The sequence below is a fragment of the Rhinatrema bivittatum genome, chromosome 9 (assembly GCF_901001135.1).
Source record: "Rhinatrema bivittatum chromosome 9, aRhiBiv1.1, whole genome shotgun sequence".
Lineage (NCBI taxonomy): Eukaryota > Metazoa > Chordata > Amphibia > Gymnophiona > Rhinatrematidae > Rhinatrema > Rhinatrema bivittatum.
In genome coordinates, this window is record NC_042623.1 from 167,691,804 (window position 1) to 167,705,193 (window position 13,390).

The 13,390-nt window shown below is 44.8% G+C and overlaps 1 protein-coding gene across 2 annotated transcripts in view; it reads left to right on the forward strand.

Annotated features, from left to right (window-relative positions):
• Nucleotides 1–2,320: 2,320 nt before the first annotated feature.
• Nucleotides 2,321–13,390, forward strand: part of PPP1R7 (protein phosphatase 1 regulatory subunit 7) — a 74,572-nt gene continuing 63,502 nt past the window's right edge. Inside the window, exons 1-2 of one of the 2 annotated variants that reach the window (XM_029615633.1) lie at nt 2,321–2,593; nt 5,289–5,411. In XM_029615633.1, coding sequence (XP_029471493.1) covers nt 2,527–2,593; nt 5,289–5,411 — 190 coding nt within the window. In that variant the 5' untranslated portion in view covers nt 2,321–2,526. The remainder of the gene's footprint in view (nt 2,594–5,288; nt 5,412–13,390) is intronic. The other variant, XM_029615634.1, reaches the window with a different exon arrangement.

The following is a 13,390-nucleotide window of genomic DNA, read 5'->3' on the forward strand; positions in this document are numbered from 1 at the left end:
ATCCCATGACTTTTTACTTTGCCTAGAAGCCTCTCATGAGAAATTTTGTCAAATGCCTTCTGAAAATCCAAATACACTATATCTACCAGTTCATCTTTATTTACATGTTTATTAACCCCTTCAAAAAAGTGAAGATTTGTGAGGCAAGACTTGCCTTGGGTAAAGCCATGCTGACTTTGTTCCATTAAACCATGTCTTTCTATATGTTCTGTGATTTTGACGTTTAGAACACTTTCCACTATTTTTCCTGGCACTGAAGTCAGGCTCACTGGTCTATAGTTTCCCGGATCGCCTCTGGAGCTCTTTTTAAATATTGGGGTTACATTAGCCACCCTCCAGTCTTCAGGTACAATGGAAGGGGAAGTTTGTGGAGATTGCAAGGGGGAAAGAGTCCATCCTCCACCACACAGAGCTTCACTTTCACCTTCCTACAACACTGCACACTCACACGGGGAGAAGAAGTGAAATGGGAAGTGCAGTGGAGAGGGAGACAGTGCACACGCACACATTGGCAGCTCACGTCACACAGGAGCGGAGAGGGAGGAAAGGTGGAAAATGAGGGTGGGCTCCCCCACATCACTCACACTCTCCATTCACATCCCAGTATCACTTATACATCCACTACTCAAAACCACAACACATACACACCATTCTCATACAGGTGGAAGAGAAGAGGGGTAGGGAGGGAACTTGTTCAAGGGGAAAAGTGCCCATGCACTGCACACCACTCACACCTTCACACCAACTCAACCACATATATGCACTTCACCCATCACCATATACCCCACTCTCACTTGCATCCCCTATCCCCACCACCTCCCACTTTCACACACCTTCCCCACTGAATTCCCCCCTCCCCCCTACACACACACACGCATCTACCCCCATTCCTCTACCCCCAACAGCAGGAAGAAGACACCAATAACATACGCATCCAGCTGATGTAGTCATAAAACTGCTTTGTGACATTGCCATGCAATTCTCTCTCTCTTTTTTGAGGGTTTCCTTAACATCCATGCACACTCAGTCAAGGGGGGGGGGGGGGGGGGAAGAGGGGTGGAGAATTCTATAGCTTTGTCCCTACCCTTCCTTTCATTAAAGTTACTTGCCCTACCCAGCTTGCATTTTCCATTTAGGCATGAACATGGAATCCAGGACAGCCCACCAGCAGGGCTGGTGAGTGAAGAGAACAGCAGCACAGATTTTCTCCCCTCTCATATGCACACATTCTCTAACACACACTTTATCTAATAAACCTTGGAACAATAATATATAAAATAACTAAATAAAATAAATACGTTTTTAAAGTTTAGATCGCTAGAGAAAGCTGGGCTTTTTTTTTTTTAATACAGGCCTGGGACAGAGAGGCATATTCAGAGGCATTTAGGAAGGTCATTTACAAGTCTCCTGTGGTACATGCCAACCTTTGAATATTTTGTATTACTTAGGAGACTTCAAGACCATTTCTGAGAGGAGTAGAGTTAGCCAGATAACTTATCCAGTTAATTCTAGTTGTACCAAAGAACTGCCCTAAAGTTAGCCGGGTAAAAATTGTCCATTTATCTTAAGATAGTTATCTATAGTGAATAGTGCGGCTGCACTACTAAATATCCCTCCAAAGTTAGCCAGATAAGTTTATCCAGTTAACTTCACAATCCAGCCAGTGACCGAATATAGATCTCTGAATAAATTGAGGTGAGAAGGAAGCACGGTAATTGTTCACATAGAGCAGAAAAAAGGTTAGCACCAGCCCTGCTCCCCTCAGGTCCACCCACTCCCCTACAACTCCTTTGCCCCCCCCTTTCTTACCTCTTCCCCTTTTCTTTGCACCTCACCCCAACACTCCGCCCCTCCTCTTTTGCCCCTTTCTCCCTCTTGTCCATCTATCCTACAGTGCGACTCCTTCTTTCCTTCTCCCAGAATCAGGCAAAAAAAAAACAAACAACCAACAAAACAAAACTATTTCTTCCCTTAATCTCGCCTCTGACCTCTGTTTCCCTATCTTAGGCAGCAGCTGTGTTAGGAAGCTTCAACCAGGTGAAGTCGGGAGATCAGCAGGTTTGGTGCTCAGCTGAGGGGAAACTTCAGCAGGTTCAGTGCTCGGATGGGGGGGGAAGCTCTCTGTTCTCAATAGAAGTTTGTTGAAAGAGTTCTCCCTCTATGCAGCTGTCTATACCTACCTCTTACTGCCGTGTTCTGCAGCAAGAATCGTCTTTGCGTCAGTTCCTGTCCCTTTCGATTGGCTGGTGCTGCCAATGAGTCATCACTCTGCGACTGCTAGCTGTGCTGGCCGAGGCAGAGAACAAAAGGCGTTAGCGACATGGAGGGTCGCTAGCACTCAGTTACCCAGTCGCCCAGCTCAAAAATAGTCCAATCCGCAGAAAAATATTTTTCCTCGCACAACAAGAGAAAAAAAAATAGCCCTAGTGGGAGTGAAATAGCCCAATCTGGCAATACTGCCCCATGCGATTGGCTGGAGTGGTATTGGTTTCGCGTCGCTGATTGGTTGTCCTTTTGTTGCTGCGAATGCTTCCGGAAAAGAGGACGCAAAGCATCATGGCGATGGAAGGAGGAGAAGTGCAAGAGATGGATGGTGAGTTTAGGGCTAACCCGAGGGTAGATGTCGCTGTTCTAGAATTGCTACACAGAGAAGCGGAATGGCGAAGGATATAGGACAAAGAAAGGGAGGGAGCGCGCTGAGAGGATTAGAGCGACCCAGGAGAAAAAACGGATGGCGCTGAGAGCTGCGGGGCTTCTGGGGATGGGGAATCACAAGACGCATGGTCTCTAGATGGAGGTGAGGAAGGTGTGGGGATTTTGAGAACTCTTGAGCCGCTGAGGATGGAGGACACGAGAGACAGAGCTCTGGGGTCCCTAGGGATCGATGAGGGGAAAGGCTGAAAGCTGAGAGATCTCTGGGGATGCAGAGGGTGCTGATAGCTGCAGAACCTCTAGGATTAGATGAAAAGGTCTAGCTGTGGGAAAAGGGCTGCAGGCAGGGAGCGTAGAAGAGATAGCAAGACCTTGGTGGATGTTTCTGGCTGTGGTGAGCAGAGAGCTGTGAGGCCCAAGAAGATGAATGAGGAGCAGAATAGGTGACATTGTGGTGTAGGGCCCATAGGGATGGAAAAGAAGCAGGGTTGGGGGGCTGACAGCTCTGAAGTCCCTGAGGATGAATGAGAGGGCTGGACATGGGGGAAGGGCCACAGGCAATGCAAGTTTGTAAACAATGGGTACTAAGGAGAATGGAGGGAAGAGCTAAGGTTGGCACCTGAGAGGGAGAAAAGGACTAGGATGTTGAGTTGTCTGAGCTTGTAGGTAGTAAGCACATTGTGCCTGGGGTGGCAAAAATCTGAGGACAGCAGGCTGTCTGAAGATTTGCTGCCTTCCAGCTGTGCTTTCTAATCCAGCCCCTTCCCTTCCAGGCAGTGTGCAGAGAACAGGACTGGCAGAGATGAATCCAGAGCAGACATAGCAAAGAAGAGCCACTCTGCTCTCTAATCCACTCCCTCCCCTCTTGTCATTCGGGGCAGGAGGGGAGGGTGAGCCTGGGAGTCATTTTGGGGAGATTAATAGGTGCTGAGTGGGGAATCTTTGTGGGTGAAAAGAGAGGCTGGAGGATGAGAGAGGGTCAGCTGGAGGTCTTGTGTTTGTAAGAGAAAGAGGAACACAGGGAGATGGGTTGTGTGTGTGTGTGTGTGTGTGTGTAAGAGAGAGGATTGATGCCAGGTGTATGAATATGCCAGATTTTAGGAAGGGGAATTAGAGGATGCAAGGGGGAGCAAGACCAGAGCAGGGACGTGTGCCCTGCCTCCACTACCTTCCCCACCCCCACCCCTACAAACACACACAATTCATATCCTTTCTCCCTTGATCTCATATTCAATTCCCCAAATCCTGGAACCTCCCTTCCTATCCTTCCTCATTCCCAGAACCTCCTTCTTCCCCTTCCCCATCCCAAGATTTATGATTTTCATTCTCATACCCCCAGTCTTCCCTATCTCCCATCCTACTCATTCCTGGTCTTTTCTCCCTGTCCTGTCTCCATATCCAGTCTTTTCATCTCCTCTTCCTGATCCTCCTACCTTCCTCTCCCCAACCCTGAGATCTCCCTGCACTGATATTTGAGATCCCTTTTCCTTGCCCGTTAAAATGAAAATAAATTTTACAAAGAAAAGTTGGAAATGTTTGTTGATGTGCTTCAGAATTTTCAAAATTTTGCAACAGAATGTATCCCTGAGCTGCCGCAGGAAACTGTTAGGCTATGCCAACCTGTTGTCCAACATCTGGGGGCTGGGGGGGGGGGGGATAGAAAAGGGTGACAGCACCAACAGTACCTAGGGGCAGCAAAATCCTAAATCTGTCTCTGCTTGTAGGGTTTGACCATTGGTGCTTTCCAGGAAGAGTGAGGTGTTAGGCTGCAACCTCCAGATTTCTAGTTTGCTGGATTCTCATTTATTTGAGCCCATTGTGTGAACTTCCAGTGTAGTTTTGAAAGCCATAGGTAAACACTGAGTGGAAGAAGTCTCTTGGTTAGTTGGGTGTCAATGTTGTTGTTTTCAGAGGGGTGTGGAGGGTCTAAAAAATTTAGAAGCAGGAGTGTGTTGACATTTGGAGGAGGAAAGAATGGAACTGGATAAGGGAGAAATTGTCCAAGTAAAATGCTGAAGCTTGGAGGAGGCAAATATTGAGAATCTTAATATCCAGTGAAAAGGGGAATAAGGGAAGGGCATGACAGCTGTGTTTGTGATTCAGAAGGTCTTGAAGCAGAGTGAGTGAACATGATTTGACTTAGCGGACCCGTTACAGAAGAAGGTCTGAGATGTCAGGAGTGCAAACTTAGATGCCAGCCAACATTTCTTGGAGCCATAGGGCTGGGATGGGAAATAATTGTTAGATTTTTTTGTGAAGTTTTTACTCTTGCTTTTTTTTAAATCATTTTTGTGAACATTTTATTTTTGTTTTGTCATTTTTTCTTTCCTAGTCGTCTCTCTAGCCTTTCTTCCTTCTTTTATTCCTCACCTTTCCTCTCCCCTGCTTTCTACTGTGGTCCAGCCCATCTCAGCTTAGCAGTGCTTCTTTGGCTTAGGCACAACCTGCAGTGGCTTTGCCTCAGCTCATCTGTGGTCTGACCCCAGCAGCAGCTCTTCTACGTAGGCCAAGTGCTAATTGTAAGCACCTGGATTTTTTTCCAGCCCTGTTAGGAGAGTTAAATGATTTAGACTAGGAAGTGAAACATAGGTTTTCCAGCATGATTTTCATAATAGAACCTTAACTGTTTTTCTCAGTTGATAAGAAAGTTGAGTCAGAAGAGTCAGGGGATGAAGAACGGAAGAAATCTGGAGCTGCAGTGGTGGCTGACAACAGTCAGCACAATTTGCAAGATGAACAGAATTGTGAAAACTGCCCAGGTACCTACTTTAACATCATTCACATCCAGGAAATAGTTTAGTTATTGATCTGCTCTTCTTGTTCTTTGGTTCTCATCCTGGGCTGCCTTCCAAAGACATAAAACCAATCTTGCTATCCAGTGTAAACAGCCACATATCTTCTTATTGATTGCTCTGGTGAATGATGATGGCTTAGAAATTGTAATAGCAAAGACACAGACCACTGAAACAAGAGTTCCATATTTACAGAGAATTTAGTAAGCTTTTAACTTCTCTTCATGGTATTTTATGGAATGTTGTTTACAGGTTATTTAGTGGTGATGTTTCATTTTGTTGTCATATTGTGTGTGTGTGTCTTGATTTTATGCTTGTTTTTATTGTAAGCTGCTTCAAACCTTGAAGAATGTGGGATATAAATCTTTTAACATAAATAATATCACATGGATTCTTTTTGTTTTTAGACAGTTTCCAAACTTAGGGCTGAAATAACGCAACCTGCACATAAGACGCTTCCCATGTTCGGCTCCTCTACAAAAACCTTAGAACACATCGGTATGGCAGAAGCAAAAATTGGACTCACATAGACTAAGAGTTAAAGTAGATAAAAATGCCCTCCATAGCCAGGACTATATAAAGTTATTTTGCTGGTACAAAATTTATTGCAACTATATTCTTTCCCCTGGGCGAATTCTATACTGAGGATTTATAATCCTGGTCGAGCTCTTCACTTTTCTCAGAGAGGCCTATTAGATATCTCCTTTTCTAAATAGATATGGCTGTCTGAATCCAGAGGAAGGGCTTTTCCTGTTGCAGCTCCAGAATTGTGAAATTCTCTTCCAGAGAATCTATGACTAGCTGGCTGTTCAAAAACTTTTAAAGCTTTGGTAAAAACATACTTGTTTAAATTGGCATTTTTAAAGCCAACGTATGGGGAAGAACATCACTGAGTGTACTTTTGTTCAGTAGGTATGAATTCTGTGTTTCTTTTTTATTGTAGTTTTGCTTTTTAAGCTCAAACTTTGTTTTGGAAGGCTAAAGAGAGAATCTCTGTTTTGTTTCTGTTTTTATATTTCTTATGTGAGGGGTAATGAGTGTATGAGCCCTTTATGTTGCAGCTTCAAGGGCAAACCCAGGAGGCCTACACTAATAGCTGGCAAACACGCCCCGTAGCAGGACAATCTAAATCTTCACTTTTACCAGCCGCCTCCCCGCAGATTGAGCCCTTGGGTTCTGGCGGCCAGCAGGACTTAGACAGATCCCTAGGGCAGTGAAGGTAACTTGAGTCCCAATGCACACCAGGAACGCAGTAGACTAATGGAGTCAGGAATAGGCCAAAGTCGGGGCACACAGCAAAAGGCCAAGGGAGACAAAGACAATCACAGACACTGGATGAGATGGGAAGGACAGGTCAAGACTGGATGAGGACTGCTAGAGAAGATGATGGCAGGAAAGGCAGGACAAAGCAATGCTGGAAGACAAGACATCGGAAACACAGGAATCAGGAATGCTAGCAACATGCACTGCAAGGCAAAAGATCCGTTGCTGAGGCATTGGTGACTCATCCAGAAGAGCCTTATAGTAGGAGGAGCCGGTGATGTCATCTGGAGACTCCCAGACTGCTTTGCGGGCCCCTTAAACATCAGTGCATCAGGCACATACCTGCCTAGAGGAGCCAGGAGCAGGGCAGCATAGCAGCGTCCCCATGCCGGCACTGCAATAGTCAGTGTTGGTGGTGAACAGGCCAGAAGAGCTGGGGACGGGGCTGGGGCCAGAACAGCGGTTTTGGGAGTACGTGCTATGGCTCGCAGGACTGCCCTGAGAGCCGCAAGTCTTAACGCTTCTTCTCGCAAAGCTCTTTTCCAGATCTCCTGGGCTTGGCTTCTCTGGAAATCTTCTGTGAAACTCATGTATGATTTAGGAGGCTTGGAGATTGGAAGCTGGATCCATGAATTTTCCTCTGGTCCATAGTTTTTCCAGGAGATGAGATACTGAAATTGGTTTTTGACCCTTCGGCATCCAAAATCTCTTGAACCTCAAATTGAGTATCTTGTTTTGTAGTAACTTTGCTGTTCTGGAGGGGCAGTCTGCCTGGCCAAGAAAAAAATCACTGGTTTTAACAGAGACGTGGTACACATCATGAATCCATAAGGATTCTGGTAATTTGAGCTTGAAAGCTACAGGACCTAATTATCGCTGAATGAGAAATGGCCCCATGAATTGCAGCGCAAACTTCTGAGAAAGCATCTTCAGTTGTAGGTTCTTAGTGCTGAGCCAAACTAAGTTTCCTGGATGAAGTTGAAACGCTGGGCGGCGTTTCTTGTCGACGTGGTTTTTTTTTTTTTAGAGCTTTCCACCATTTGCTCCAGAAGCCAGTATTTCCTTTACTGGAGTTCTGTCCCATCAGGTTGGCTGCTAGGCAAGAGTCAAAGATCAGAATATGTCTAGGTATACAGGGATGGCGTCCAAACGTAACATAGAAGGGCGATGACCCTGTGGAATTGCTCATGTAATTATTGTTTGAGAATTCGGCGCATGGAAGGAATTGACTCCAGAGGAGAAGCAGAGGTGCCGGCACCTCAGGCTGTGCTTATATTGTGCAACATCAGGGCCTGCTGCTGAAGAAGGCTCTGTGCCTAGTAACATTCAAATGCGTGAGCTTTATCGAGGGAACCTTAAAGCGGGTTTTTTCCCATGGATCTTAATGAGCGTGCAGGTCTATAGATTTTTAAGCCTGAGCTCACTCAGCAATTGGCGTCCTGGTGGATTAGTTTGAAAATAAAAAGAAGCTTGTACGTAATACGCCATTTATTTATTTAAATAATTTCTAGACTGCCTATCACCATTTCTAGCTGGCTTACAGATTACCATTCATAAAAAAATAAACGCAAAAAACAACAGACAAAAACAGTATAAGTAAAATCAATGAAACAGTTAAAATAAACACAGGATCACTAATAGGAAGCCAATAAAGCTTACAGAGAAAAGGTGTTCTAGCTGGGATTAAAATGCATGAGCATATAACATGGGCAGCAGAGTTTTGTATAAATTGAAGTGGACACAATGTAGAGGCAGGAAGTCTCACATGTAAAGCGTTTCCATAGTCCAGCCCATAAAGTATTAAAGCCTCTGCGAAAATACTGGGGTTCCAGGAACAAAAGAATGACGTAACAACCACCTTTATGGTTCAAGTGATAAACTCTGCTCAGTGATAAATCCAAGACTATGGACGTTTGGCGCATCAGAATGCAGACTTTGTTGAAATGAAAGTTTGATGGAACACTAAGCAGCAAGAATCTGCTTGGAATAATGATCTCGGTCTTTTCAATGTTTTAAGAGGAGCTTGTTATGTGACGCTTTATGTCCGGGATGGCATAGAGTCCAACAGGATAAGCATCCTGCATGAGACTAAATGCACAATTTAATCTTTATGGGTAGAAATCCCATGTGTGTCGGGGAAGACTATAGTGATAGTATACTACCGTCCACCTAGTCAAGATGGTGAGACTGACGGTGAAATGCTAAGAGAAATTAGGGAAGTTAACCAAATTGGTAGTGCGGTAATAATGGGAGACTTCAATTACCCCAATATTGAATGGGTAGATATATTATCGGGACACGCTAGAGAGATAAAGTTCCTAGATAGAATAAATGATAGCTTTATGGAGCAATTGGTTCAGGAACCGACAAGAGAGGGAGCAATTTTAGATTTAATTCTCAGTGGAGCACAGGATTTGGTGAGAAAGGTAATGGTGGTGGGGCCGCTTGGCAATAGTGATCCTAATATGATCAAATTTGAATTAATGACTGGAAGGGGGACAGTAAGCAAATCCATGGCTCTCGTGCTAAACTTTCAAAAGGGAAACTTTGATAAAATGAGAAAAATTGTTAGAAAAAAACTGAAAGGAGCAGCTACAAAAGAAAAAAGTGTGTAAGAGGCGTGGTCATTTGTTAAAAAATACCATCCTAAGAAGCACAGTCCAGATGTATTCCACACATTAAGAAAGGTGGAAAGAAGGCAAAACGATTACCGGCATGGTTAAAAGGGGAGGTGAAAGAAGCTATTTTAGACAAAAGATCTTCATTCAAAAATTGGAAGAAGGATCCAACAGAAGAAAATAGGGTAATGCATAAATGTTGGCAAGTTAAATTTAAGACATTGATAAGACAGGCTAAGAGAGAATTTGAAAAGAAGTTGGCCGTAGAGGCAAAAACCCACAATAAAAACTTTTTAAAATATATCCGAAGCAGAAAGCCTGTGAGGGAGTCAGTTGGACCGTTAGATGATAGAGGAGTTAAAGAGGCACTTAGGGGTAGATTTTAAAAGAAGCGCGATCAGCCTACTTTTGCTTGCGCATCAGACTCAAGCAAAAGTACGCTGGATTTTAGTAGATACGCGCGGAGCCGCGCGTATCCACTAAAATCCTGGATCGGCGCGCGCAAGGCTATCGATTTTGTATAGCCTGCGCGCGCCGACTCCCCCCGTTCCCTCCAAGGCCGCTCCGAAATCGGAGCGGCCTCGGAGGGAACTTTCCTTTGCCCTCCCCTCACCTTACCCTCCCTTCCCCTACCTAACCCACCCACCCGGCCCTGTCTACACCCCCCCCTTACCTTTGTCGGGGGATTTACGCCTCCCGGAGGGAGACGTAAATCCCCGCGCGCCAGCGGGCCTGCTGCGCGCCGGGCCGCGACCTGGGGGCGGGTACGGAGGGCGCGGCCACGCCCCCGGGCCGTAGCCACGCCCCGTACCCGCCCCCAAAACGCTGCCGACACGCCCCCGGAACGCCGCGACGACCGGGCCCGCCCCCCGACACGCCCCCGACACGCCCCCCTCGGAGAACCCCGGGACTTACGCGAGTCCCGGGGCTCTGCGCGCGCCGGGAGGCCTATGTAAAATAGGCTTCCCGGCGCGCAGGGCCCTGCTCGCGTAAATCCGCCCGGTTTTGGGCGGATTTACGCGAGCAGGGCTCTGAAAATCCGCCCCTTAGAGAAGATAAGGCCATCGCGGAAAGATTAAATGATTCCTTTCCTTCGGTGTTTACTGATGAGGATGTTGGGGAGGTACCCGTATTGGAGAAGGTTTTCATGGGTAATGATTCAGATGGACTGAACCAAATCACGGTGAACCTAGAAGATGTGGTAGACCTGATTGACAAATTGAAGAGTAGTAAATCACCTGGACCAGATGGTATACACCCCAGAGTTCTGAAGGAACTAAAAAATGAAATTTCAGATCTATTAGTAAAAATTTGTAACCTATCATTAAAATCATCCATTGTACCTGAAGACTGGAGGATAGCTAATGTAACCCCATTATTTAAAAAGGGCTCCAGGGGCGATCAGGGAAACTACAGACCCGGTTAGCCTGACTTCAGTGCCAGGAAAAATAGTGGAAAGTATTCTAAACATCAAAATCACAGAACATATAGAAAGAAATGGTTTAATGGAACAAAGTCAGCATGGCTTTACCCAAGGCAAGTCTTGCCTCACAAATCTGCTTCACTTTTTTGAAGGAGTTAATAAACATGTAGATAAAGGTGAACCGTAGATGTAATGTATTTCGATTTTCAGAAGGCGTTTGACAAAGTTCCTCATGAGAGGCTTCTAGGAAAAGTAAAAATTCATGGGATAGGTGGTGATATCGTTTTGTGGATTACAAACTGGCTAAAAGACAGGAAACATAGAGTAGGATTAAATGGACAATTTTCTCAGTGGAAGGGAGTGGGCAGTGGAGTGCCTCAGGGATCTGTATTGGGACCCTTACTTTTCAATATATTTATAAATGATCTGGATAGAAATACGACGAGTGAGATAATCAAATTTGCAGATGACACAAAATTGTTCAGAGTAGTTAAATCACAAGCAGATTGTGATAAATTGCAGGAAGACCTTGTGAGACTAGAAAATTGGGCATCAAAATGGCAGATGAAATTTAATGTGGATAAGTGCAAGGTGATGAATATAGGGAAAAATAACCCATGCTATAATTACACAGTTAGGTTCCATATTAGGTGCTGCAAACAGAATGTTGGGAATTATTAGAAAGGGAATGGTGAATAAAACGGAAAATGTCATAATGCCTCTGTATCGCTCCATGCTGAGACCGCACCTTGAATACTGTGTACAATTCGTCGCCGAATCTAAAAAAAAGATATAATTGCGATGGAGAAGGTACAGAGAGAGGCTACCAAAATAAGGGGAATGGAACAGCTCCCCTATTAGGAAAGACTAAAGAGGTTAGGACTTTTCAGCTTGGAGAAGAGACGGCTGAGGGGGGGGATATGATAGAGGTGTTTAAATACATGAGAGGTCTAGAACGGGTAGATGTGAATCGGTTATTTACTCTTTTGGATAATAGAAAGACTAGGGGGCACTCCATGAAGTTAGCGTGTGGCACATTTAAAACTAATCAGAGAAAGTTCTTTTTCACTCAACGCACAATTAAACTCTGGAATTTGTTGCAATAGGATGTGGTTAGTGCAGTTAGTATAGCTGTGTTTAAAAAAGGATTGGAGAAGTCCATTACCTGCTATTAATTAAGTTGACTTAGATAATAACCACCGCTATTACTAGCAATGGTAACATGGAATAGACTTAGTTTTTGGGTACTTGCCAGGTTCTTATGGCCTGGATTGGCCACTGTTGGAAACAGGATGCTGGGCTTGATGGACCCTTGGTCTGACCCATGTTCTTATGAAAGCCAGCTGTTTGCACATTGCAGACAAAGTGTTACCTAGTTGAAAGTATTGTGAAGCAATTTTTATTATAGTAAGCAACGTCTTAGAAAACCAAAAAAACAGCAACCAGCACCGGTGCACATTTGAACTCTGATGTGCAGCAGGCCAACTAAATCAAGGAGCAGTCACTTACATAGGTTCCTTCCCCCCGCCTCAAATGTCCCCAAAGCAAAACCACAAAGCAAAGAAAGAGAAAACAAATAGGTACAAAGGAAACCCTGGGTCCCATACACACAAAATATAAACCACTAGAGAAAACAGATGGTGTACCAAGGGCAAATGAAGGTTAATTCAGCACCAAGCTTCTAGCTTTAGGAGAAAGAGATTTAATATATTTATCCTGTACTGAAATAAATCTCAATTTACTTTTAAAGGAATTTACAGTATTCGTATTTTTCATTTGCATGAGAACAGTTTGCCTGGGCCCTCCTGGTCACACCAAACGGAGAGCACAGCTTTTCCCCCAGCAGCCATGTCTTCCAAAGAAAGAGATGATCCTTCTTATCAGTGGCAGTCAAGGACTCAGTACAATCAAACAGCACCTCTTCTAAGATTCTTTGTAAATATCGAGTGAGTTTTCCCCCAAAATCTTTAACAACAGGGCAAGAACAAAAATGGCCCAAAGCCAAAAACTTCATGAGGACTATAGCCAAATAGATAACGGTCCCAGGCAGCCATTTAGTTGAAAGTATTAGACCATGAAGCTCCCCTAGAAGAGGAGCATTTGGGGCACGTGGCGGATGGCAACATTCCTGCTCGAAATAGCCTTGGAGGCAAATAGAACCGTAATAGAAATGTATATTGCAATTCCCTTAACTTGGCATTTCCAACCAGTCCTGGAATCCTCACAAAGGCAGACGGAAACCGACAGTCTTCCAACTTGAGCGGGAACTCCACCTTCAAGTTACCCAACCACAAGTCTACCACCGGGGTAGCTTGGAGCCTTAAAGCTTTATAAAGGCGAGACACTCTTTCTATTACACTTCTCAATTTGAAAGAATTCTTCAGCTTGAACCTTAAATCCCTCCTTAAGATTATCACTGCAGAGGGACTGCCAGTAATGACGCAATTGAACATCGGCAAAGCGCTGTCCCATAGTCATCCCAATTTGGATTTCCATGTCTTTGGAGGAAACGAGGTGACCTTCAAAAGTCGTCATTTGCGCTACTTGGGCTTAATCCTCGCTGTGCCCAAACAAAAGATTGGGACCCAGGTAAAAAAATCCCCATTACCCTGCAGAGGGAAAAAAAAAATAGATTCCCGAGA